The sequence below is a fragment of the Piliocolobus tephrosceles genome, chromosome 21, assembly GCF_002776525.5.
Source record: "Piliocolobus tephrosceles isolate RC106 chromosome 21, ASM277652v3, whole genome shotgun sequence".
Taxonomy (NCBI): Eukaryota; Metazoa; Chordata; class Mammalia; order Primates; family Cercopithecidae; genus Piliocolobus; species Piliocolobus tephrosceles.
Genome location: NC_045454.1, coordinates 20,814,236 through 20,842,057, shown reverse-complemented (window position 1 = coordinate 20,842,057; position 27,822 = coordinate 20,814,236). Strand labels below are relative to the sequence as shown.

The following is a 27,822-nucleotide window of genomic DNA, read 5'->3' as shown; positions in this document are numbered from 1 at the left end:
ATGACATTTGCCAGACATTTCCTCCAGAGGCAGGAAAAAATACCATCTCACAGAGAAGGGCTGCAAGAGACAATTATGGGAGAATCGTTTTTTTTGAAAATACAAAATTTTACTGTGGAATAGGTTAAAGACCTAATTGTGTAAGATACAACTACAAAGTCAATAGACAAAAATGGAGAAGAATTTCTTCGTGCCCTTAGAAAAGAAAAATCTTTTTTTTTTTTTTTTTTTTTTTTGAGACAGAGTTTTGCTCTTGTTGCCCAGGCTGGAGTACAGTGGCACGACCTTGCCTCACTGCAACCTCCATCTCTCAGGTTCAAGAAATTATCCTGACTCAACCTCCTGAGTAGCTGGGATTATAGGAGCCCGCCACCACACCCGATTAATTTTTGTATTTTTAGTAGACACGGGGTTTCACCATGTTGGTCAGGCTGGTCTTGAACTTCTGACCTCAGGTGATCCACCCGCCTTGGCCCCCCAAAGTGCTGGGATTACAGGTGTGAGCCACTGCTCCCAGCCAGAAAAATATTTCTTAAATAATAATACCATAAGCCATACACATATACACAAACACATAACAATATTAAAATAAGTATTTCTATTTAATAAAAAGTATAATAAACAAAATACATAAGAGGATATCAGCAGAGTCTAAAACTGTCAGGGAGCTAATATCTAGAAAATGTATGAAACATTTGCAAATTAACAAGAAAAAGACTAATCCCAATTACATTTTAACAAAAGGTACAAAAGGCAATTTGCAAACAAAGAAGCTGAAAAAGCTAACAAGCATAAAAGATATTCAAAATCACTGGCAATCAGAGAAATGCACATTAATACTAAAAAGAAATACTACTTTATAACTTTTAGACTAATAACTATGAGAGCGCTACACAGTGCTGTGTTCATGCAGATGTGGGATATGGAAACTCATTCCGTAGTGGTGGGAGTCTGGACTCGTACAACCAATCTGGAGAGAATTTGGCACCACTTAGTCAAGTAAACTCATATCCTATGACCCAGAAATTCTGTGGCCTAAGAAATTCTCAAACTGGCCCATAAAGGGATATGTATGAGATGATTAATTTCAGCATTTCCTGTGGTGGGAGGGTATGGAGGCAATCTGCATGTCCACTCCCTGGAAGAGTAGGTAAGTAACGTGATCAACGCCTTGAAATAAGTGTTTACATAGTAACAGATAATTGTAAAAATATTATGATTAGTGAAAAAGAACAGGAGGCATTATTTATATAGATTTTTTAAATACATGTATGTAAAACATATGCTTTGTAAGAACATTTTCAAGCCTAAAGATAAAATTAATCTTTTTTTTTTTGAGATGGAGTCTCACTCTGTCATCCAGGCTGGAGTGCAATGCCACGACCTCGGCTCGTGGGAACCATCTCCCAGGTTCAAGCGATTCTCCTGCCTCAGCCTCCCAAGTAGCTGGGATTACAGGTGCGCACCACCACGCCTGGCTAATTTTGTATTTTTAATAGAGACGGCGTTTTGCCATGTTGGATGGGCTGGTCTCAAACTCCTGAACTCAGGTGATCTGCCTGCCTCATCCTCCCAAAGTGCTGGGATTACAGGCATGAGCTGCCGTGTCCAACAAATGAATCATTTTGAACGAGTGTGTACAGCGGAAGGAGAATGGAAACAGAGTATGGTGTTGGAAACAGATCAACAGAGTCCTTGTAAAGATTAGTGATAAATGAGTCTGATTAACTCAAGTTCAGGTTCAGAGGGTGATTAAAAATATATACATACACATTTATCTTCCAGACATACTTCCTATGGAGTTATGCATTTAATGTCATTGTTGTTTCCTCTTTTCAGAATTTTTTTGCCTCTAAATTTACTTGTTTAATTACTCTAACAATTATCTCTTTAAAAAACAAAAAAGAAGTTAAGGGCTGGGTGCGGTGGCTCACACCTGTAACCGCAGCACTTTGGGAAGCCTAGGCAGGTGGACCACCTGAGGTCGGGAGTTCAAGACCAGCTTGACCAACATGGAGAAACCCTTTCTCTGCTAAACATACAAAATCAGCCAGGTGTGGTGGCACAAGCCTGTAATCCCAGCTACTTGGGAGGCTGAGGCAGGAGAATCACTTGAACCTGGGAGGCAGAGGTTGTGGTGAGCCGAGATCGCAACATTGCACTCCGGCCTAGGCAACAAGAGCAAAACTACATCTTAAGAAAAAAAAAAAAGAAGTTAAATAGTAATGGTGATACGTACTCTTGTCTCTTTTCTTATGTAATGGAAATGCTTCTAGTATTTCCCTGTTAATAACTCAATTGGCATTTAAGAATCCAAATCTGGGCCGGGCACGGTGGCTCAAGCCTGTAATCCCAGCACTTTGGGAGGCCGAGACGGGCAGATCACGAGGTCAGGAGATCGAGACCATCCTGGCTAACACGGTGAAACCCTGTCTCTACTAAAAATACAAAAAATTAGCCGGGCGCGGTGGCGGGGCACCTCTAGTCCCAGCTACGCGGGAGGCTGAGGCAGGAGAATGGCATGAACCCAGGAGGCGGAGCTTGCAGTGAGCCAAGATCTAGTCACTCCACTCCAGCCTGGGCGACAGAGCGAGACTCTGTCTCAAAAAAAGAATCCAAATCTGGCCAGATGCGGTGACTCATGCCTGTAATCCCAGCACTTTGGGAGGCCAAGGCAGGCAGATCACTTGAGGTCAGGAGTTCGAGACCGGCCTGGCCAATATGGCGAAACCTCATCTCTACTAAAAATACAAATTTAGCCAGGAGTGGTGGTGGGCACCTGTAATCTCAGCTACTCGGGAGGCTGAAGCAGGAGAATCACTTGAACCTGGGACACAGTGAGCCAAGAGTGTACCACTGCAAGGTTGGTGCCAAGGTGGTGCCAAGACGGCGCCACTGCACTCCAGCCTCGACAACAGAGTAAGACTCCGTCTCAAAAAACAAAAAAAACAAAAAAAAAAAAAACAAAGAATTGGCCAGGTGTGGTGGCTCACTCCTATAATCCCAGCCCTTTGGGAGGCCAAGGTGGGTGGATCGCTTGAGGTCAGGAGTTCGAGACCAACCGGGCCAACATGGTGAAACTCCGTCTCTACTAAAAATACAAATAATTAGCCAGGCGTGGTGGTGTGCACCTGTAATCCCGGCTACTCAGGAGGCTAAGGCAGGAGACTCGCTTGCACCAGAGGCGGAAGTTGCAGTGAGCCAAGAGTGCACCACTTTACCCCAGCGTGGGCGACAGAGCAAGACTCTGTCTCAAAAAAAAAAAAAAAAAAAAAGAAATAAGTATTAATGAAAATTAATAATCAAGTTTACATGTAAGAAAAATTCATTATATTTTATGCTCTAGATACAGAAACTTAATAATCAAAGAAAACAATAATCCAAGCAGTGAATATCTTTCGCCCCACATCAAAAGTCCTATGGATGATGAAGACCTTATACCGAGTTTGAAGAATGTTGGCTTATCATACCCCTGGGCGCACCTCTTCCCTATCCCAGAGGTAGAGTTAACACAGAGTAATCTCAGAGAGTAACAGAAACCTAAGGCAATCTGGGCATGTTTCCTCTCTGCAACCAAGAAGAAACTAAGTAGCACTGCTATCACTTATTAACTACTTACTATTCTTTCATTAATCAAATACTTACTGAGAGCCAACTATGTGCTAGCCATTGTAAATGCTGAAGATGGAACAACTACAAAAGACAGGTTCCCTCTTTCACAAGCTTGAGTCTAGTTACAATGAAGAAAATTAAAGTGCAACTACACATTTCATGCATAGATAGGTAGAATATACGTATTTTCTAATCAAATTGCTTTCATACAACATATATAACTTATAATCCTCTATTTTCATTTAATATGACATTGTAAACTCTCATCCCCTTCCTTCCATTATAAATGCATGGTTATGGCCAGGTGTGGTGGCTCACACATGTAATCCCAGCACTTTGGGAGGCCGAGGCAGGTTGGTCACCTGAGGTCAGGAGTTTCAGACCAGCCTAGTGAACATGGTGAAACCCCGTGTCTTCTAAAAATACAAAAATTATCTGGGTGTGGTGGTGCATGCCTGTAGTCCCAGCTACTCAGGAGGCTGAGGCAGGAGCATCGTTTGAACCCAGGAGGCAGAGGTTGCAGTGAGCTGAGATTGTGCCACTGTACTCCACACTGGGCAACAGAGCAAGACTCTGTCTGAAAAAAAACAAGAAACAAAAAATACATGGCTATGAGATAGCTGCTCTGCATGTAGCATGATATCCACATTCCAGACACAAAGAGGGAAAAGAATGCATGCGCACCGAGCCTGCTCCACACCATCCCCACACCTTTAAAGAACTGCCTGAGGGGCCTAGTAGCTCATGCCTGTAACCCCAGTACTTTGGGAGGCTGAGGCGGGTGGATCACCTGAGGTCAGAAGTTCGAGACCAGCCTAGCCAACATGGTGGAACCCTTGTCGCTACTAAAAATACAAAAATTAGCCGGGCATGGTGGCAGGCGCCTGTAATCCCAGCTACTCAGGAGCCTGAGGCGGGAGAACTGCTTGAACCTGGGAGGTGGAGGTTGCAGTGAGCCGAGATCATGCTACTGCACTCCAACCTGGGTGGCTGAGTGGAGACTCCGTCTCAAAAAAAAAAAAAGAAAAAAAGAAAAAAACTGTCTGAGAAGCCCAATCTAAGAACCTTAACTTACATCAACAGGACAAGCTAGAACATGTAGAGTTTGGGTTTTTTTGGTTGGTTTTCTCTTTGTTTTTCTTTATTTAAGCAGAACAAACAAACAAGATCAGGACTTTTATAGCAATAAAGAAGGGAATGGATATTGGGTTAGTCACATATGTGGCAAAACAATGAACAGTATCTACAATTTAATATATTCTTAAATAGCTTTCAATTATGTAGGAAGTTAAAATATCACTTATAACATTAGATACATGTCAATATGTGCATATACAAATATGTGTATTTGTATGTATATGCATATATATCTACATATGGATATAGGTAAAACCAAACTAGGCATACCTGATACACTGAACCATTTGCTATATTAATAAGAGAAAATTAGGAAGCTATTTCCAAAGAGAAACATAAGATTCCAGGTTACTTGATAAGTCCTTTTAGGCATTTGCTAAGAAAAAAAAAAAATCAGCTGGGCACCGTGGCTCATGCCTGTAATCCCAGCACTTTGGGAGGCCGAAGCGGGCAGATCACGAGGTCAGGAGCTTGAGACTAGCCTGGCCAACATAGTGAAGCCCCGTCTCTACTAAAAATACAAAGAAAAAAAAATTAGCCGGGCGTGGTGGCCGGCACCTGTAAGCCTAGCTACTCGGGAGGTTGAGGAAGGAGAATCGCTTGAACCTGGGAGGCAGAGGCTGCAGTGAGCCGAGATCGCCCCACTGCACACCAGCCCGGGCGACAGTGCAAGACTCCGTCTCAAAAAAAAAAAAAATAATAATAATCATGTCCTGGAAAAACAAAGCATTTCAGGAACAAAGAGAAAACTTCAAGGCACCTTAAACATGGCTTTTAGATATCACAACCATTATTTCCTCTCCTCTGGGGAACCTCTCTTGGAGGACATAAATGAGAAGGGAGAAGACAATACACCTCCCCTGGGGCCCAAATGACAAAGCCAGAGCTTACTCTGCGTTCCCCTCCCCCGCCATGGGAGGGCTATCAGAGGGAACTGGGGCTTCCAACTCAAACTCAGCGTCATAGAAAAATCCCCTTTACTATCACGGGACCGAGGTGTCTTCTGCTCTCATATATGACTATGTGTGACATTTGGTCAAAGACACACAAACACAGTCTCAACTCCACGCACACACAGTGCTTGACAGTCACACACCCACCACTGGATACAAAGTCACAAGCACCCACCCTCCATATTCCCACACAAGGACAGAGTCACAACTACACAAGTACGAAGCCCCCTATATCTGCACACAGACGAACATATGGTCACAGAGTCACAATCACACACCCACCGCGGGCACACAATCACAGCTAACCCACACCCTCACACAGCGTTACAGTCACACATTAACAGTCCTAACCCAGGGACTCACGGGACACCCACAGAGTCCTCCCCACATCCGTATACAGGGTGTCAAACAGTCACAATCACACACACCCTGTGCTAGGACACACAGTCACAAAACCACAATTTCACAACCGCCCTTCCTCGGCCCGTTCTGCCTGAACAAACTTAATACTCAGTCTCAAGCCCCGCACCGGATTCTAGACGCTTCACCCCCAACCTCCTCCGGATCCTGTAGTCTCCGAAACGACCCGCTCAGAGCCCAGCACCTGGGTGGCCTGCACCTCTCCACGGAGTCGCGAGGGGAGGGACCGAGTGCGCGGCGCCTTCTGGGAAATGTAGTTCAGCTCCACGCCCACGATGGGCAAGATGGCGCCCGGCTTGACCCTAGCCAAAGGGATTACCCGCATTCCCGAACCGTGTCTGAGAGTCTCCTGGGGGTCCTGGCTTAGTATCGCACCGTGGCTCTTACATGAAGTCAGTACAGCGTGTTTAAGCTGATCTTACACCTGTGGCACACCACTACCCAGTCCCAGGGATCGAGTAAACTAAGACTCGGCCTTACACCCCGCCCCGGCCAGGAAGACAGTCCCACAAGCTCTAGCAGAGGAAAGAAAGTTCGCGCGAAAAGCGGACTCAAACCGCTGAACCTTCTGGGAAATGTAGTCTACCCTCAAAAGAGTGGCACGGAGGACGCGCCAAGATCTGTAGATTCCGTCCGGTTCTGAGCCTGGGCCTGGCCCAGCCCAGGAGATCTCTGGGAGCCCTGCCCGCACGAAGGAGTGCGCAGGCGCGGACTCTCCGACTCGCCATGGTGGTCTTTGTCTGCCGGTGAGTTGGGTTTCGGCTCTGTGGGACTTGGGTTTCTGGACACTGAAACGGGCCAGGGACGCTGGAAGGGAGGATTTGCAGTGCCTGCGATGGGGCTGCGGAGTGTGGAGGGGAGGAATCGCCTTCTGTGATGTGCGGTGATCAGAGCTTGTGTGGCTGGGGGCAGGGGTACAGTAGGAAACGGGTGGGTTCACGGGTGGGTGACCGAGGGTGTGAGGGAGTGTTGAAGGTTGCAGAGTTAGTGAGAAACTGGTTCCAAGTTTGTGAGGATGGACAGATGGCTTTGTGAGGTAGTAACCTCTAAGCGTCACTTTTCTCATTTCCAAAATAATAAAGATGCGTTTTCTGGAAAATAGGAAAGGGAAAAGGCTAAGGAATTGAGCGGATAAGTACTTTTAAACGTGATTTTTATATAAAAGCAGACCTATTGTGGAGTAGAAAACAAAAGCAGCCTTACCTTTCCATTTTTTTTTAAAGAGGAAAGATTTCCGAAAAACTTGTTATTGGATGCCTGTACAGCCAGTAGGCATTGACTTTTCTTAATACTTTGGAGAAACTTTGGTGCAGTTGCTTAGAGAAACCCTGAACTAAGGAATATCTTTAAGAGTTTCTAAGGAATATCTTCACTAGTTTCCACTAGTGGAGACAGCACAGAATTGGGAAGCTACTTGTCCTGCCTTTAGTGCAGAGGTCAAGAAACTCCCTAGTTCGTCAGTGCGGGCAGCAATCTGACTCCTAATTTAATCAGGATTTCCCCAACCTTTTGTAAATATAGGGGACATTTTTTTCTTCTATATATAAAGATAGAAGTATTCTGTCTTAAAGTATCTTGTCACACTTATTCTTAACATATTTTTCAATAAAATAAAAAAGTAACAGTGTTAATAGTTTTGAAATATACACAAAAAGTAAAAGATACAAAGAAGACAGGACTTAGTTTCTGCTTTTCCCCTAACTATTGGTGTTTCTAAGTTTCTGGCCTTGATCATCTTTTCACCTCTAAGTACTCCTATCAGCAACAACATTACGCTGCCATGGCTTCATCTAATGCAGTGACTGATAAATATCTGTTTCTGCTGGAGGCTTGTCCTGAGCTCCTGATCTATATTATTTAATTGCCCAATGTACAGTCCACCTGGAAGTTGCACCGGAACTTCAAGCTCTTTATGTCTAAAGTGTCATACTGATAGCTCCTTCTTCCTGCAGTCTGCCTCCATCTATTTCCCCTCTGTACCTGTTTCAGCAATTCATAGCACGGGCTAGCCAGGTTCTAGGTCTCTTACATCTTAGAGAAGGCTTCTGAGTAAGTTTTCTCCTTTCATTTGTTATATCCCATTACAAATTGTAAACCAAAGTTTCTCAGCACACATAATCATAAATGCATATGTTTGCTGAATCAGTGAATGAGCATACGGTCAGCCCTCTGTGTCTGTAAGTTCTGCTTCCACGGATTCAACAAACATGAATCATAACTGTTGTTAAGCTTGCGATGGTTGTGTCTGTACTGTACATGTACAAATTTTTTTTCTTGTCATGATTCCCTGAACAATATAGTACAACAACTATTTACCAGGCATTTACGTTGTATTAGGTATGACAAGTAATTTGGAGATAATTTTAAAGTATATGGGAGGATGTGCATAGGTTATATGTAAATATACTTCCATATACTTTTTTTTTTATTTTTTTGAGATGGAGTCTCATTCTGTCACCCAGGCTGGAGTGCGGTGGTGCAATCTTAGCTCACTGCAACCTCCGTCTCCTGGGTTCAAGTGATTCTCCTGCCTCAGGCTCCCAAGTAGCTGGGGTACAGGTGTGCACCACCATGCCCAGCTAATTTTTAAATTTTTAGTAGAGACAGGGTTTCAGCATCTTGGCCAGCCTGGTCTCGAACTCCTGACCTCAGGTGGTCCACCTGCCTCAGCCTCCCAAAGTGCTGGGATTATAGGCATGAGCGACTGCGCCTGGCTTTATATTTAAAGTATAAGGGACTTGAGCATCTGCAGATTTTGGTATCCACAGTGATCCTGGAACCAATCCCCTGTGATATCAAGGGAAGACTATTATTATAGGATACTTACTATATTTAATTTCTAGTTAATCTAAGTAAAATATTAGTCCTCTAAATTTTTTAGAGCTCTGACTTATAAATACCATCAGAATAATTTCCTGTATTTTTTCCATATCACTCAAGGTTGGTTACTTCATATTTATAAGAAAAGTGTTACGGGGAAAAATTCTATTCAAAAATGTGACTTCAGTAAGGAGCAAGGTCACAAGTGACACCTGCTCCAAGGAACCTGTACAGGTTGTGATTGTGGATAACTCTGGCATCTTAGACTCTCATAGTTTCTCTGTGTAACCTAAATTCTGAAAATAAAGTCCCTTCTGTTTCTCATTTTTGAAATGTTTAGAGCTTTTTTTTTTCCTTCCTTGAGACGGAGTCTCCCACTGTCGCTTAGGCTGGAGTACAGTGGCGTGATCTTGGCTCACTGTAACCTCTGCCTCCTGGCTTCAAGTGATTCTCTTGCCTCAGCCTCCTGAGCAGCTGGGATTACAGGTGCCCACCACCACGCCTGTCTAATTTTTGTGTTTTTAGTAGAGATGGGGTTTCACCGTGTTAGCCAGGCAGGTCTTGAACTCCTGACCTCAAGTGATCTGCCCACCTCGGCCTCCCAAACTGCTGAGATTACAGACGTGAGCTTCTGTGCCCAGCCACTGAAATGTGTAGAGCTTTTGAATGGCATAGTGGGTCTGGCCTGAGATGCTATGTACAAATACTCTTTTTCTGCTTGCTTACATGTAGGTCAAAGCCAAAGAGTCATCATTACTTTGTTCTTTTTCACAGGCTTGCTTCCTTGTACATCCTCAGGAGCTGCAAAACCTCTTAGAGTTCTAAGGGCTCTGCCTGAATTTTGGGATGCTGCCTTGTTCCCCAACCATAACATCCAAGTCCAGTGTCATTTTTCTTCTCACAAGTTTAAAGTCAACACTTAAAAGAAGGACGGCAACAGATGATTGAGAAAGAAATGTGAAGAAGGTTCTCTGTGTGAGTAAGCAAGAACCTGGTAGGTATGAATGGGATAAAGATTTACTGCAGTTATTCAGTGAGAGTTTGCAGCCTCAGCCTCTGAGTTGTTGTGGGTTTTTGTTGTTGTTGTTGTTGTTTTGAGATTTTTGTACTAGCCTTTGTCTTTTAGAGTGACTGTTGCTGGGAGTTCTTTAGATACCTAAATGACATTTCCAGACCATCTTCCTGAATCTATGCATCCCTTTTATCAGATTCTAGAGAACTGATTGCTCTTCTAAACGCTGTTCTGGATGCCAGTCACTCTACATCATTTGCAGTCTCACGTTTATGATTTTTTCCACTCTCAATTTCATTTTTCTTCCTTTCACTAACATTCTCCATTTTTCACTTTTCCCTGTATGCCTAGATGCATTTCCTTAAACATTCAGTCCTTCATAGATCTGTTAGCTTTCAAAAACTAGCATGTAAGCTCTTTTCTTTAAAATGTAATCTTTCTATGTACAACTATAATGTATCAATAAAAAAAATTTCGAAAACTAGCAAGTAGATTCTTTACGTTTTAACTTTCTGTCATTCTTTCTCTTTCCATGGTTATATGCCTCAGAATTGAATTTTACTTCTTACTCTTGTTTTCTATTGTCTTCCTACCTCCAGCCATCATAGTCCAACACTGTGTCACCTCCTGCTTTTTAACAATATTGCAGGCTTGGGGATTAGTGCTGACTTCCTATTAGTTCATTTCGCTGTTAATTTTAAAAAGAAATAATAATGGCTGGGCCCAGTGGCTCATGCCTGTAATCCCAGTACTTTGAGAGGCCGTGGCAGGCAGATCACGAGGTCAGGAGTTCGAGACCAGCCTGACCAACATGGTGAAACCCCGTCTCTACTAAAAGTACAAAAATTAACCTGGCGTGGTGGCACACGCCTGTAATCCCAGCTATTCAAGAGCCAGAGGCAGGAGAATCACTTGAACCCAGGAGGTGGAGGTTGCAGTGAGCCAGGATCACGCCACTGCACTCCAGCCTGGGCGACAGAGTGAGACTCCATCTAAAAAAAAAAAAAAAAAAACTATTATTATCAAAATGTAATATATATACTTGATAGAAAATTGAAACAATTGGGTATGTCTCTTCATTCCTCGCCTTCAATTCCCTGTTCCCCAGAAGCAGCCACTGTTAACAGTGTCTGCTATATGCCTCTAAATGTTTTTATGAGGATACAAAAAGGCTTTCAATTAGAGCAGTGACATGATTTGACTATGACAAGATTACTGTGGCTGCTGTGTTGAGAATTGTAAAGAGGTGAAAGCTAAAATAGCAAGACTGTTAAGGAGGCTGTTAAATAATCCAGGCAAGACATGTGGCTTAGACCTTGGTAGTCACAGAGAGGATTGTCCAAAATAGCTGGTAAGCACGAGGTTGTAAAGACCGTGTAATCTGACAGAAAGAGAAATGTTTTTTGAGCAATAAGGAGAATGAGATTGCTATTTGAAGAGATGAGAAGAATTTGAGAGGAGTTGGTTTGGGAGCTGGAGCAAGAATTTGAATAGGGGCAGGGTAAGTGAGATCACTATTAGACATCCAAGTGGAAATGTTGAGTAGTCAGTTGGATATTTGAATTGGTTGTTGAGGAGAGAGGTCCAGGCTGGTGATTAATATTTGTTAGGCATCTCAGATTCATGATACTTAAAGCAATAAGAAGTGCACTAATCACAGTAAAGCTAAGTGACTATAATAAACCTCAAAGTGCCAGTTTAAGGAATGTAGGAATTGATTTCTTGGTCACATAACACTCATGTGGTGAATAGTCTGGATTTGCATGCTAACTTTAGTGCTTATGGTCCCTGAAGTATATGGATTCCTCCCAGGTTCTCTCTTTATTATCTGGTTGTGGCTGAAGCTGGATCAACAATGCATCCTGGTTTCAGCCAGATAGAAGATGGAGGAATTGCTACTCTAGGACCGGAGTTCAGCAAACTTTTTCTGTAAAGGGCCAGATGGTTAATATTTAAGTCTTTGTGGGCTACAGGGTCTCCACTGCAGCTACTCAGCTCTAGCGTTATACTGTGAAAGTAGTCATGGACAAGAAAATAAATAAAGATGGCCATGTTCCAGAAAGACTTTTAGTTTGCCAACCTTGTGATGTTTTTGTTTTTGTTTATTTTATTTATTTATTTATTTATTTATTTTGAGATGGAGTTTCACTCTTGTTGCCCAGGCCAGAGTGCAATGGTGCGATCTCGGCTCACTACGACCTCCACCTCCCAGGTTCAAATGATTCTCCTGCCTTGGCCTCCTGAGTAGCTGGCATTACAGGAACACATCACCACGCCCACCTAACTTTTTGTATTTCTAGTAGAGACAGGGTTTCACTATGTTGGCCAGGCTGGTCTCGAACTCATGACCTCAGGTGATCCACTTGCCTCGGCCTCCCAAAGTGCTGGGATTACAGGTGTGAGCCACCAAACCTGGCGCCAACCCTTGTTTTAACAGGTCACTATTTACACAGAATACAGTTAAGAGTTTGCTTGCCATTAGAGCATTTTGACTTCTATTTCGAAAGCTTTTTTTTTTTATTTTTTTGAGCTGGAGTCTCACACTGTCACCCGGGCTGGAGTGCAGTGGTACGATCTCGGCTCACGGCAACCTCTGCCTCCCAGGTTCAAGTGATTCTCCTGCCTCACCCTCCCAAGTAGCTGGGATTACAGGCGCCCACCACCACGCCTAGCTAATTTTTTGTATTTTCAGTAGAGACGGGATTTCCCTGTGTTGGCCAGATTGATCTCAAACTCCCGACCTTGTGATCTGCCTGCCTCAACCTCCTAAAGTGCTGGGATTACAAGCGTGAGCCACTGCACCTGGCCTTATTTTATTTTTTGAGACAGACTCTTGCTATGTCACCCAGGCTAGAGTGCAGTGGTACAATCTTGGCTCACTGCAACCTCTGCCTCCCGGGTTCAAGCGATTCTTTTGCCTCAGCCTCCTGAGTAGCTGAAATTTACAGGTGCCCACCACCATGCCTAGCAAATTTATATATATATATTTTGGTTTTTTTTTTTTTTTTTTTTGAGGCGGAGTCTCGCTCTGTCGCCCAGGCTGGAGTACAGTGGCGCTATCTTGGCTCACTGCAAGCTCCGCCTCCCAGGTTCAGGCCATTCTCCTGCCTCAGCCTCCCGTGTAGCTGGGACTACAGGCGCCCGCCACCGCGCCCGGCTAGTTTTTGTATTTTTTTAGTAGAGACGGGGTTTCACTGTGTTAGCCAGGATGGTCTCGATCTCCTGACCTCGTGATCCGCCCGTCTCGGCCTCCCAAAGTGCTGGGATTACAGGCGTGAGCCACCGTGCCTGGCCTATATTTTTAGTAGAGACAGAGTTTCACCATGTTGACCAGGCTGGTCTTGAACTCCTGACCTCAGGTGATCTGCCTGCCTCGTCCTTCCCAGGTGCTGGGATTACAGGCGTCTGCCACTGCACCTGGTCCTGAGAATATTTTTTAAACCATTGGATAAATGTTGAAGGAACCTTTTTTTTCTTTGAGACGGAGTCTCACTTTGTCGCCCAGGCTGGAGTGCAGTGGCGCTATCTTGGCTCACTGCAAGCTCCGCCTCCCAGGTTCACTCCATTCTCCTGCCTCAGCCTCCGAGTGGCTGGGACTACAGGCGTGCACCACCACGCCCGGCTAATTTTTTGTATTTTTAGTAGAGACGGAGTTTCACCGTGTTAGCCAGGATGGTCTCGATCTCCTGACCTCGTGATCCGCCCGCCTCGGCCTCCCAAAGTGCTGGGATTACAGGCATGAGCCACCGTGCCCGGCAAAAGAACCATTTTACTTGGCATTCTGATGATGTTTTCTAGTTTAGTTCAGCATTGTCATTTACAGTGTTAAAAATTGAATTCTGATAAGTGTGTGAAGGATGTAGGGTTTTAGTTACAAAGGAGATGTAATTTTGAATTTTCTTTTGGATTGTTTGGAATATAAGTAGCATAAGTCCTGATCTGTTATGCATCATACCAATTTTCATGAATTTTTTAAAAGTAATTGGAAAACTTAAAATAAATAATACCACTATCTAATCAAAGTTTAGTAAAATTCTCATACTAAGCCATCTATGCCTTGGGCTTTAAGGAGCAAGAGCTCTATTTTTCCCTTCTTTCTTTTTTTTGAGACAAGGTCTTGCTCGGTCTCCCAGGCTGGAGTGCAGTGGCATGATCACAGCTCACTGCAGCCTTGAGCTCCTAACTCAAGTAATCCTTCCACCTCAACCTTCCGAGCAGCTGGGACTACAGGCGCCTGCACCTGTGCCCACCTAATTTTTAAATTGTTTGTAGAGACAGGGTCTCACGGTATTGGCCAGGCTGGTCTTTTTTTTTTTTTTTTTGAGACAGAGTCTCGCTCTGTCACCCAGGCTGGGGTGCAGTGGGGCGATCTCGGTTCACTGCAACCTTTGCCTCCCGGGTTTGAGTAATTCTTTTGCCTCAGCCTCCCAAGTAGCTGGGACTACAGGTGCCCGCCACCACGCCTGGCTAATTATTATTATTATTATTATTTTTTGTATTTTTAGTACAGACTGAGTTTCACCACATTAGCCAGAATGGTCTTGATCTCCTGACCTCGTGATCTGCCTGCCTTGGCCTCTCAAAATGCTGGGATTACAGGGGTGAGCCACCGTTCCCGGCTGCCCAGGCTGGTCTTGAACGGCTGGGCTCAAATGATCCACCTGCCTCGGCCTCCTAAAGTTCTGGGATTACAGTGTGAGCCACCACACCCAGCCCTATTTTGTTCTATGTTTATTTTTCTGTTTAGGTTTTCTGTCTTTTCTGGTTTCAGTTTGTATAGGTTATACTTGCTAAGTTTTCTATTTGCATGGGGTTTAACAAAATAGTCCGTACTGTCCTTATTTTCTATCTACAGTTATTTCCAAATATCTTTTTCTTTTTTGCTCTTCTTTTAAATTTTTCCCTAAGAATCCATTCATGAATTTATTATTTCTCTTTTTCTGTTTGTAATACATTAATTTATTTTTCTTATTTTTACTAATTTTCTGTTTTTCTTTTTCCTTTTTTTTTTTTTTTTTTGAGACAGAGTCTCACTCTGTTGCCCAGGCTGGCGTGCAGTGGCACAACTGGCTCACTGCAACTTCCTCCTCCAGGGTTCAAGCAATTCTCTGGCCTCAGCCTCCCGAGTGGCTGGGATTACAGGCGCGCACCACCACACCCGGCTAATTTGGTATTTTTAGTAGAGATGGGGTTTCACCATGTTGGCCAGGCTGGTCTCAAACTCCGAACCTCAAGTGATCTGCCCACCTCGGCCTCCCAAAGTGCTAGGATTACAGGCATGAGCCACCACGCCCGGTGTGTTTTTCTTGTATTTGCTTTTTCTTATGTTAATTACTTCGAGTGCTTATTTTACTACTTTTTTAAAAATGATGCAAGCATTTATGCTAAAACTTCATTCTCCAAGCATTTTTTAAAAATATGTTTTATAGGTTCTGTCATACTTTGTTTTCATGAATAATATTTCTAAATATTCTGCAATTTATTTTAATTTTCTCTGTCCAAGGGATTGTTCAAACCAGTAGGTTTTGAAATTTACAAGTGAAAGGTTTTGTTTGTGTTCTGTCATTTCTATGTGTTGTGTTTTGTTTTTGTTTTTTGGGTCAGAGTATTTTGTCCATCCTTTACTACTTTGTGGAGTAATACTATATGGGCTGATTTTAAGAATGTTCTTTGGGCATTTAAAAGGTGGTTTATAATCTATTTTCAAGATACAGGATAAACTGATTAATAAAATATGTTATAAATGTGTATACATATTTCTTTTGATATATATTGTATTTTATGGATTTGAATTCAGAGGTTGAGAGTGGTTGTTTTCTCCGTTATTGACAGGGTTCTGAAATGGTTACTCCCAGTATGTTATACTCATGTTTCCCCTTCTGACTTCTGATACTAGTAAGATCACTGCTTTTTTATTAAAGCATTTGTAAGTATTTACATAACTATAACATTGTAAACATTGTTGACTGGTAAACCAAATGATTTGCTCTGATTTTGTTTGATTTCTTGTATAACCTTTTGATTTTCTTTGAGTTAATATTGGCCTCTTTGTTTTGTTTGCTCAGTTTTCCATTTTTTGTGTTTTGGTTCTTCCCAAGCTTTCAAATAGAACTGTAAAACCTAGAAGTCTAGGTTGGAAACAACTTATTGTCAGGATTATCCATTGTCTTGCAATCTGATGCCTTTTTGATGTGGTATGTCTTTTTCTTTTATTTCCTTTTATATGATAAATACTGTTTTGGAACATTTAGGATTTTTTTTTTTTTTTTTTTTTTTTTGAGACGGAGTCTCGCTCTGTTGCCCAGGCTGGAGTGCAGTGACCGGATCTCAGCTCACTGCAAGCTCCGCCTCCCGGGTTCACACCATTCTCCTGCCTCAGCCTCCCGAGTAGCTGGGACTACAGGCACCCGCCAACACGCCCGGCTAATTTTTTGTATTTTAGTAGAGACGGGGTTTCACCGTGTTAGACAGGATGGTCTCGATCTCCTGACCTTGTGATCCGCCCATCTCGGCCTCCCAAAGTGCTGGGATTACAGGCTTGAGCCACCGCGCCCGGCCTTTTTTTTTTTTTTTTTTTAATGACAAGGTCTCACTCTTGCCCAAGCTGGAGTTCAGTAGCATAATAATAGCTCACTCCCTGGGCTCAAGCCATCCTACCATCTCAGCCTCCCCAAGTAGAAGAGAGTACAGGTATATGCCACCATACCCAGATAATCTTTTTTATTTTTAGTAGAGACAATATCACACTGTGTTGCAAAGGCTGGTCTCAAAGTAGGATCCTCTTTTTATCCCTAGCTGAAATTTTGTATTGATGTGCTTTTGCTGGGATCTTTTTAAATGGAATGTTCTTTGTACTTAATGGGCCTGTTAAATATGTAGACTCATGATTTGTAATTCTGGGAAGTGTTCTTTGTTAGTTCTTTGAAAATGTCCTGTACTAATTTTTACACATACTTTCTTTGGAACTCCTTTAGTAGATGTTGAACCTTCTAGATTCTTCCACTAACCCACTAATGTTCCAGTCATTATACTCTGTTTTTCTCCCTTCTTCCATTCTTCCTTGTTTTATTCTAGGAGATTTTCTAGACTTTCTTTCCCCAACATATTGAATTTTTAAGATCAATTTCATATTGTTTATTTCTAAAAACACCTCTTTATAAAATACTGTTAATATTTCATTGTAGTGATAATAGTAATCTCCTGACTTTCCATGATATTAATTATAGTGTTACATGAGTGAGTTTTTCTGCTCTTTGCCTTGTATTTTGTTTGATTTGGCTTTGATGTTAGGACTTTCATCAAATGTTTTCTGATCTTTAGCTCTACATTAATTTGTGTACATAAGTGGGGCTTGTAAAATGGTGGTTTTCACTGTGCATCAATCAGTAATATAGATATGTTTCTTTAGATGATTCTAAATGTTAATATCTGTAGGTGTTCTCATGGTCCTCTCATTTTTTCAGAAAATAATTCTTCCGGGCCGAGTGCAGTGGCTCATGCCTGTATTCCCAGCACTTTGGGAGGCCAAGGCGGGCGGATCACGAGGTCAGGAGTTCAAGAATAGCCTGGCAAATATGGCGAAACCCCATCTCTAACTAAAAATACAAAAATTAGCTGGGCATGGTGGCAGGCGCCTGTAATCCCAGCTACTCAGGAGGCTGATGCAGGAGAATCCCTTCAACCCAGGAGGCAGAGGTTGCAGTGAGCCAAGCAGCACTCCACTGCACTCTAGCCTGGGCAACAGAGCGAGACTCCATCTCAAAAAATAAAAAAAAAATAAAAAATAATTCTTCCATTATCTGACACCTAGCAACCACTAGCATTCTCAAAATCTAACAGTAGAGGAGCCTCTGCTACATGTATAAACTTTTACTCATTCTTCTCTTCTTACTATGCTGCTCTCATTACTTTGCTGGTTGTCACTCAATTTGGAGCCTCTTAGTTTTGTCTGGATGATAAACTTCACATTTCTGTCCAGCTAGGAGAGTTCAGGGCATTAGCTGGTCCTTTCACAGTCATTTTGTAAGCCCTGCCTTCCACTGTTGCCCAGTCTCTCCAGTGATAGAGCCTATCTGTCAATATCTGTGTTACAGACCTGTGAAGCTGGCACCCACATCTGCTGGCTTTTTTTTTAAACCACTCAGTTCTGCTGTTAATTTACAGTTCTCTATTTGCTTTCTTTCCAAAATTCCTATACTTTTTTTTTTTAGAGACAAGGTCATACTCTGTCACCTAGGCTGGATTGCAATGGCATGATGATAGCATACTGCAGCCTCGAAGTCCTGGGCTCAAGCTATCCTCCTACTTCAGCCTCCCAAGTAACTAAGACTACAGGTGTATGCTACTGCACCTCCCTAATTTTTTTAATTTCTGTAGAGATAAAGCCTTGCTGTGCTGCTTAGGCTGATCTCAAACTCCTGGCCTCAAGCAATCCTCCAGCCTTGGCATCCCAAAGTGCTGGGATTACAAGAATGAGCCACTATCCCTAGTCCTCCTAATACTTTTTGTCCACTGTTATCCTCTTAACTTTTTAGTTCTTAAAAGTGTGTGTCCCCTTTCACCCTTTACTGTCATTTTAATGGTGTTTTGGGAAGACATAGAAATAAGCACCTTATTTAAATTTTTCTGTTCATTCTATTTTTGTCCTGTCTTCCTATGCTCTCCCAGTCTTTTAAGTACTTGTCCTTTCATCCTGTTTCTCACCTATTTATGTTTTAAAGACCGAGTCGGCTGGGCACAGTGGCTCACACCTGTAATCCCAGCACTTTGGGAGGCCGAGGCAGGCAGATCACGAGGTCAGGAGATTGAGACCATCCTGGCTAATACTGTGAAACCCCGTCTCTACTAAAAATACAAAAAATTAGCCGGGCGTGGTGGCCAGCACCTGTAGTCCCAGCTACTCGGGAGACTGAGGCAGGAGAATGGCATGAACCCAAGAGTTGGAACTTGCAGTGAGCCGCGATCACACCACTGCACTCCAGCCTGGGCAACAGAGCAAGACTCTGCCTCAAAAAATAAATAAATAAATAAATAAATAAATAAATAAATAAATAAATAAATAATAAATAAAATAAAATAGGCCAGGCGCGGTGGCTCAAGCCTGTAATCCCAGCACTTTGGGAGGCCGAGACGGGCGGATCACAAGGTCAGGAGATCGAGACCATCCTGTCTAACACGGTGAAACCCGGTCTCTACTAAAAATACAAAAACCTAGCCGGGCGAGGTGGCGGGCGCCTGTAGTCTCAGCTACTCGGGAGGCTGAGGCAGGAGAATGGCGTAAACCTGGGAGGCGGAGCTTGCAGTGAGCTGAGATCAGGCCACTGCACTCCAGCCCGGGCGACAGAGCAAGACTCCGTCTCAAAAAATAAATAAATAAATAAGTAAATCATAAAATAAAATAAAAGACCGAGTCCTGCTCTGTCACCCAGACACTGGCACGATCATAGCTCACTGCAGCCTTGAAATCCTGGGCTTAAGCAATCTGCCCACCTCATCCTCCTCAGTAGCTAGGACTACAGGTACCATACCTGGCTAGTTTTTAAATTTTTTATAGAGACGGGAGTCTCACTATGTTACGCAGGCTGCTCTCAAACTCCTGGCCTCAAGCAATTTTCCTGCCTCACCCTTCCAAAATGCTAGGATTACAGGTGTGAACCATCATACCTCGCCTTATTTTCTCTCATTTTACTGATTTATGAAGCATGCTGGGTTACATTTAAAAGCAGTTAAAATTACACATACCTGGGAATGTTATTTGTATTTGAACTTTATTTTATAATGAGACTAGGCTTGGATAAAGAATCTATTTTACAGCCATGCGCAGTGGCTCATGCCTGTAATCCCAGCACTTTGGGAGGCTGAGGCGGGCAGATCGCCTGAAGTCAGGAGTTCCAGACCGGCCTGGCCAACATGGAGAAACCTCGTCTCTACTAAAAATACAAAAATTAGCCAGGCATGGTGGCGGGATCCTGTAATCCCAGCTACTCCAGAGGCTGAGGCATGAGAATCGCTTGAACCCAGAAGGCAGAGGTTGCCGTGAGCCAAAGTCGCGCCATTGCCCTCCAGCATGGGCAACAAGAGCAAAATTCCATCTCAATAAAAAAATCTGTTTTACAATAACACATTTCTGAAATCAGATTAATAATGGGAAACTTCAAAGGTGTTAGTGATGTTACGTTGATGATAATGATAACCTAATTTATTGGATGTTTATTACGTGCCAGGTGCTATATATTTTATTAACTCTTTTTCAATGATGATTTTTTTGTACTTCCTTTTAGAAGAAGCCTGGGAAGTTTATAAACAGATAAAGACGCAACATGAAAGACTTCTAAGTTAAGTCTCATCTTTCTCTGTGAAAATACAGACTGAGGAAAAATTTAGGAAACAAAGTATTTCCTCTGAACACAGTCATTGATTCTTCAAGACTACCCTACTGCGTATGGCACTCAGTTTAAAACAGTTTGAAACATAATTTATAAATAATTTATACCTAAATATGAGAGAAGCTGTAATTAAGAATATAAAGAGAATGTTACATTTTATCCCTTTTTGTAATCATCTCATCTCAGGGTAATCAATGTGAGAAAAGTCTTCCATCGTAAATTTAACTTCATTAGATACCCGAGAATTAGTATTGAAAATACACCCTATGAATTTAGTGAATGTGGGAAAGCTTTCATCATTATTACATCTTATTTGATACTAGGGAAATCTCCTGATTAAATTCACATGCATGATAGGCATGTTGGAAAGTCTTCAGCATGAATCAGATCTCCTTCAGCATGATCAAATTCATACTGGAGAGGAACCTTATGAATGTAATGAATGTAGAAAAACCTTTAGCCTGAAGCAGAACCTCATAGAGCATAAGAACATGCATACTGGAGAGAAATCTCATGAATGCACTGAATGTGGTAAAGTGTGCTCTCGAGTCTCATCCCTTACTCTACACCTTAGAAGTCACACAGGAAAGAAGGCATATAAATGTAATACATGTGGAAAAGCCTTCAGCCAGAAAGAAAACTTCCTTTCTCATCAGAAACATCACACTGGAGAGAAACCTTATGAATGTGAAAAAGTCTCTATTCAGATGCCAACCGTCATCAGACACCAGAAAAATCATACAGGAACCAAACCCTATGCATGTAAGGAATGTGGCAAAGCCTTTAACGGCAAAGCGTATCTCACTGAGCATGAGAAAATTCATACTGGAGAAAAACCATTTGAATGTAATCAGTGTGGAAGAGCCTTCACCCAGAAGCAATACCTCGTTAAACATCAGAACATCCATACTGGAAAGAAGCCCTTTAAATGTAGTGAGTGTGGAAAAGCTTTTAGCCAGAAGGAAAACCTCATTATACATCAGAGAATCCATACTGGAGAGAAACCTTATGAATGTAAAGGGTGTGGGAAAGCTTTCATTCAGAAGTCAAGCCTCATTAGACACCAGAGAAGTCACACAGGAGAGAAACCTTATACATGTAAGGAATGTGGGAAAGCCTTCAGTGGCAAATCAAATCTCACTGAGCATGAGAAAATTCATATTGGAGAGAAACCCTACAAATGTAATGAATGTGGAACAATCTTCAGGCAGAAGCAATACCTCATTAAACATCACAATATTCATACAGGAGAGAAACCCTATGAATGTAATAAATGTGGAAAAGCCTTCTCTCGAATCACATCACTTATTGTACATGTAAGAATTCATACGGGTGATAAGCCTTATGAGTGTAAGGTCTGTGGGAAAGCCTTCTGTCAAAGCTCATCTCTTACTGTGCATATGAGAAGCCATACAGGTGAGAAACCCTATGGTTGTAATGAATGTGGGAAAGCCTTTTCTCAGTTCTCAACCCTTGCTCTGCACATGAGAATCCATACTGGTGAAAAACCTTATCAGTGTAGTGAATGCGGGAAAGCTTTCAGCCAAAAGTCACATCACATTAGACACCAGAGAATTCATACTCATTAAAGTTCTCTATGAATGCCTTGGATTTAGCAAAACGTTCAGCAGATTTTACACTTAGTAGTGTGTTGGAAAATTCATTTTACATTAAAGTGACATGAATGTGGGAAGTCCTTCAGCAGCAATTCAAAACTTAAATACTGTGATGTTTAATTAGTATTATAGTATAAAGAAAACCCATACCCCCAAAACTCTCACAACAAGCGTTATCGATGCTGTACTTCTAGGAGTATTCTCATTAAAGTTAGGATCTAGTCATGGACACTACTTAATGTGTTCCTGGAAGGCCTACCAGATGCATTAAGAAATAGATAGGAGACGTGTAAGGTTTTGAAATTAAGAGATAAAATTATCATTTTTGCGATATGTTTTGCTACATATATGACTTGTAAAACTAGAATCATCAAAATTATGTGTCATTGAAGCAGTCAAACTGAGACTGAGACAGAATATTGAATTCAGAAATAATATGCATGAATATATAGGGAATTAGTAATTGATAGAGGCGGTATCCCAAATTGGTGGGGAAATCATGGATTATTTAAAAAGTAATTGACTCTTCATATGGAAAAATAATAGATCTCTCCCATCATCATACGTTAAAATATTTTTCTTATGAATTCTAAAAGTACTGAAGACTACAATGCAAAAAGCAATACTTAATACTATAATAGTTTTATAAGAAAATGTTTTTAAAACCTTAGGGCAGGAAAGAATTTCTAAAACATTCCAGAATACCTGGTAGTTCCACTCTTGAGTATGGTAGTCCCCTATTTTCTGCAAAGGATGGACTCTAAGAACCCCAGTGGATACCTGAAACCCAGATAGGACCAAACTCTATGTCTGTGTTTTTTTCTTATCTATACATACCTATGATAAAATTTACTTTACACATTAGACACAGCAAGATATTTAAACAATAATAAATATAATGGAACAATTATAACAATATGCTGTAATCATAAAAGTTATGTGAATATGATCTTTCTCAGAATACCTTATTGTACTATTCTCAACTGTTTATGAACTGTGGTGACCACAGGTAACTGAAACCATGGAAAGCAAAGCGGTGGATAAGGGGGAACTACTATATATACGCATATACCCAAGAAACACATGAACACAGGGAGTCACATACTGGTCTGTAGCTGTATAATTCATTGCACCATGAGTTATAGTAGCCAGAAATTGGGAAACAAATGCCCGTCTCTTGTGAAATAGATGAATAAAATGTGACATAGTAACATAGTAGAACACTCTCTAGCAGTTAAGTGACAAATTAAGTCTATATATTAACAGATTAAAAAAAAACATTCAAGTGAAGAAAATTGATGAACATATTGTAATGATGCTTCTGTGAATTTGAATAAAATCAACACCAATCAGCCCTAGTACTAAGCATGGTTATGGATAAATTATGTAAAACTAAAGAATGGATTGAAAGGATATGCATGTACTCAATTCCCAAAAGTGGAGTGGTTACCTCTAGGAAGAAAGGAGGTAGAAGGGAAATGTTACCAAGCATGGTAGTTAAAAGATACTTCAATTTTGTATCTATTTCTTATTAAAAAGATATAAACATGCTAAGTAAACTAACAAAATGTTAATTCTGGGTGGTGGTAATATTTGTGTTCATTCTATCATTCCTGCTATTTATTTCCTTAAACTTCTGAAAATTAAAAAGTCCAGAAAGGAGTGAGGAAGCTATACATGAAACATTATAATGGACTTACATTCCTAGTCAGATACTAATATTCTATAGAAGATATTTCTAAAATCATATGAAATAATTTTTAATTGGGGTGGCAACTTAAATGCAATTAAACTAACTCGTGTCACAAGAGTAATCTTTACATAATCTGTATGTAGTTCTAATCTGTATATAGTCTTGGAGGTTATGATTTGCCACAGGTTGATCACATACATTTAAGGATCATATTATTAAATAATATATGCACAGACATGGAGAGAATTAGTTTTTACTAAAACATTTATCAGAAATTTTAATACTCTGCATAACCAGTATTAGCATTATAAATTAGCCACTTTTAAAATGAGAAAACTGTGTCAGTCTTAACTTTTTTATAAGCCATTGAGTAAAACATTAACTCCTGGATTTCAGCTTCACTTTTAACTTGCAGACTAAATTTCTTTCACAGTTATGTCAGACACACCCAAGTCAATCCCAACCCCCTTGTTACCTTGGGAAGACAGTGCTGAAAAAGGAGATCTTCCACCTAAACAGTGTTCTCTTATTTGAAGTAAATCTTTTTGAGAATTTCTGTTTACTTGATTTCCTTCCACAATAAATTGACAGAGAAAACTACTAATGATTTTTTTTTTTTTTTTTTTTTTTTTTTTTTGAGACAGAGTTTTGTTCTTGTTGCCCAGGCTGCAGTGTAATGGCACAATCTCGGCTCACTGCAACCTCCGCCTCCCAGGTTCAAGTGGTTATCCTGCCTCAGCCTCCTGAGTAGCTGGGATTACAGGCATGTGCCACCATGCCTGGCTACTTTTGTATTTTTAGTAGAGATGGAATTTCACCATGTTGGCCAGGCTGGTCTTGAATTCCCGACTTGAGGTGATCCACCTCCTTTGCCTCCCAGAGAGCTGGGATTACAGGCATGAGCCACCACGCCCGGCTAATTTTGTATTTTTAGTAGAGACGGTGTTTCTGTAATGTTGGTCAGGCTGGTCTTGAACTCCTGACCTCAGGTGATCTGCCCACCTCGGCCTCCCAAAGCACTGGGATTACAGGCATGAGCCACTGTGCCTGCCCTGATATTTTTGAATGATTATGAAAATGAGTATACAGCATTTAAACCTTAGACTGATTTTAAATATATCAATTTCTTTTAAACTCAATATAATGTTAATATTACTATAGCACTTATTAGCATTTCTGGAGGTTGGTCTTGAGATAAGATTAAAAATGACAGTTGTTGATTTTCTGAGGTAATATACCCAAAGAAAATATTTGTATGTCTACATGAATCTAAACTATTCTGTCTTCTTCCGTTCCTCATTTTGCTTTAGTTAAATAATCTTTCATATTTTGTAAGTGTTTTGCCCATGGGCTTGTGTAGCCTTGAAGTCACCAGAATAACTAGGACTCAAATTCAGACCAAACCAGGAGGACTATCTTTTTGTGCCTTGAGTTAGCCATGGTCCTGGACCCAGCAAAAAGAATAATTATGATGGTCAGAGTAAGATGAGCAATTGCAATGTAATATTCTGTAATATTGTATACTGTAAATTTATTCATCTGCCCCCTTGTTTACTCACAGTTTGCTTATTTGCCACCATAAGAAATGCTACAATAAAAATTCGTGTAATCACCCCTTCAATTTCAGTTGTTTTTATTTCTGTGGGTCAGATTATAGGGAAGGGATTGGTAGATCAAGGGATGGATGTTATTTTACAATTTTTAATAGATGTTGTCAGAATCAGGTCCAAAAGAACAACATATCCTCTGACCCCGCAATAGATCCTATGATGCTACTTAATTGTATGCTTCTTTGATGAGTATAAACCTCACTTGCTCCCAGATTTGCTTCTTTGAGAGTTTTCATATTGTTAGCTCATTTTTCTATAGGATTATTTATCTTTATGCCCCCCTTTTTCTTTTCTTGAGTTAAGGTCTGGCTCTACCGCCCAGGCTGGAGTATTGTAGCACAATCTTGGCTCACTGCAACCTCCACCACCCAGGCTCAAGCCATCCTCCCACCTCAGCTTCCCAAGTAGCTGGGACTATAGGCATGCGCCACCATGCCTGGCTATAGTTTTCTTTTCTTTTCTTTTTTTGTTTTTTTGTTTTTTTTGAGACAGAGTCTCACACTGTTGCCCAGTCTGGAGTGCAATGGCGCGATCTCCGCTCACTGCAACTGCCGCCTCCTGGGTTCAAGCGATTCTCCTGCCTCAGCCTCCCAAGTAGCTGGGACTACAGGCGCACACCACCATGCCCAGCTAATTTTTGTATTTTTAGTAGAGACAGGGTTTCACAATGTTGGCCAGGATGGTCTCAATCTCTTGACTTCATGGTCCGCCCACCTCGGCCTCCCAAAGTGCTGAGATTGAAGGCATGAGCCACCGGTGCCTGCCCTAGTTTTCTGTTTTTTGTAGACAGGATTCATCATGTTGTCCAGGCTAGTTTTGAAATTCTGAGCTCAAGTGATTCACCTACTTTGGCCTCCCAAAGTACTGGGATTACAGGCGTGAGCCGTCGCACCTGGCTATTTTATATTAGTGTATTTTTAATATAAAAGCTAAATATTTAGACAAATAATTGCCTTTTAATTATAGCCAATTTGGTCACACACAAAATTTATTGCATAAATTTATCCTTCATGAATTTTATAGTTACACTTAGTTAGGGATGAGCGAGGCAGGTGAGGGCTCTCTGCCCACCCACTAGGAATGTCAGGTAATGGTTTGGCAGTTTTGACATTGCCTCTTAAAAAATGATAATTCTGCCAGGTGCAGTGGCTCACGCCTGTAATCCCAGCACTTTGGGAGGCCAAGACAGGCGGATCATTTGAGGTCAGGAGTTCAAGACCACCCTGACCAACATGATGAAACTTTGTCTCTGCTAAAAATACAAAAATTAGCCAGGCATGGTGGCATATGCCTGTAGTCCCAGCTACTCGGGAGGCTGAGACAGGAGCATTGCTTGAACCCGGGAGGCAGAGGTTGCAGTGAGCTGAGATCATACCATGGCACTCCAGCCTAGGTGACAGAGAGAAACTCCGTCTTAAAAAAAAAAAAAAAGAAAAAAAGATAATTCCAAGGAGGGACAATCTCCTGATGGTCCACACCTGTTAACATTAAAAGTGTTAACTGAATGCCGGCCCAGGGAAAAGCAGCTTTTTGGCCATGTGTGTTAAGAGACAAAATGGTGACATGACCTACCAGGGGCACATGCCACCAGAAAAAGGAAAAAAGCCTCAGATGGGCATGTGCATAACTCCCTAAACATGTTGCATGTGCCTAATTCCAAAGGGTAAGGAAAGCACTGTGCATTTGGGGAGCCCACCCTAAAGGAAGAATCATGGGAAAGAGGTGAGTCTATAAAGTCCTAGGATCAAGGTTAAAGTCTTTTTTTTTTTTTTTTTTTTTTGAGACTAAGTCTTGCTCTGTTGCCCAGGCTGGAGTGCAGTGGCGTGATCTCGGCTCACTGCAACCTCCACCTCCCAGGTTCAAGTGATTCTCCTGCCTCAGCCTCCTGAGTAGCTGGGATTACAGGTGCATGCCACTGCGTCCAGCTAATTTTTGTATTTTTAGTAGAGACAGAGTTTCACCATATTGGCCAGGATGGTCTTGATCTCCTGACCTCATGATCCACCCTCCTTCGCCTCCCAAAGTGCTGGGATTACAGGTGTGAGCCACTGCACCCAGCCAAAGACTCTTTTTGGGGGAAGGGGGGAAGGGTCTTTTCTCTCTTGGACCTTCAGGCATATGTTTGGCTGTCTTCCAAGTGAATTTTCCTTTCTTTACTGTTCTAAAGCCTTTTAAAATAAACTTCCACTCGTGCTCTGAAACTTGCCTCAGTCTCTTTTTCTGCTTCCCCTCAGTTGAATTCTTTCCTCTGAGAAGCCACGGGCTGAAGTTGCTGTGGACTCCTATGAATATGCCACTGGTAATGGGGTAATTCAGATCTGTCACCACTAACTTTGTCACAACTTATTCAGACCTTCGACAACATGCTTTGACTTGCTGCTTTGTCTTATGCTTTCTTTAAGAAAAAAAAATCACTTTAGGGACTGATATTTATCACAATATTCCTTCTCATACAAAGTTATTCTCTTTTGCTTTTAACTTGCCTTACCAAAAATGTATCTTCATATTAATAACTTTCTTCACATCTCTCTATCCTATTGGTTCTTTTCCTTTTTTTTTATTTG

General features: G+C 41.7%; 1 protein-coding gene across 5 annotated transcripts; it reads left to right on the top strand.

The window, feature by feature from the left end:
• Positions 1 to 6,413: 6,413 nt before the first annotated feature.
• ZNF260 (zinc finger protein 260) lies at positions 6,414 to 25,269 on the top strand. 5 transcript variants are annotated; one of them, XM_023195839.2, is made up of 3 exons: positions 6,414 to 6,868; positions 9,717 to 9,936; positions 20,235 to 25,269. In XM_023195839.2, the coding sequence occupies exon 3, from the start codon at positions 20,690 to 20,692 to the stop codon at positions 21,926 to 21,928; it is 1,239 nt and encodes a 412-aa protein (XP_023051607.1). In that variant the 5' UTR covers positions 6,414 to 6,868; positions 9,717 to 9,936; positions 20,235 to 20,689; the 3' UTR covers positions 21,929 to 25,269. The 5 variants fall into 5 exon arrangements, with proteins under 5 accessions (XP_023051607.1, XP_023051608.1, XP_023051610.1 ...); XM_023195840.2 differs by having other exon boundaries at positions 9,717 to 9,940; positions 20,235 to 24,413; XM_023195842.3 differs by having other exon boundaries at positions 6,689 to 6,868; positions 9,717 to 9,917; positions 20,235 to 24,413.
• Positions 25,270 to 27,822: the final 2,553 nt, after the last annotated feature.

Bases quoted from the DNA above. Each gene is read 5' to 3' on its own strand.
- ZNF260 (XM_023195839.2), top strand. From the start codon at position 20,690: ATGATAGGCATGTTGGAAAGTCTTCAGCATGAATCAGATCTCCTTCAG.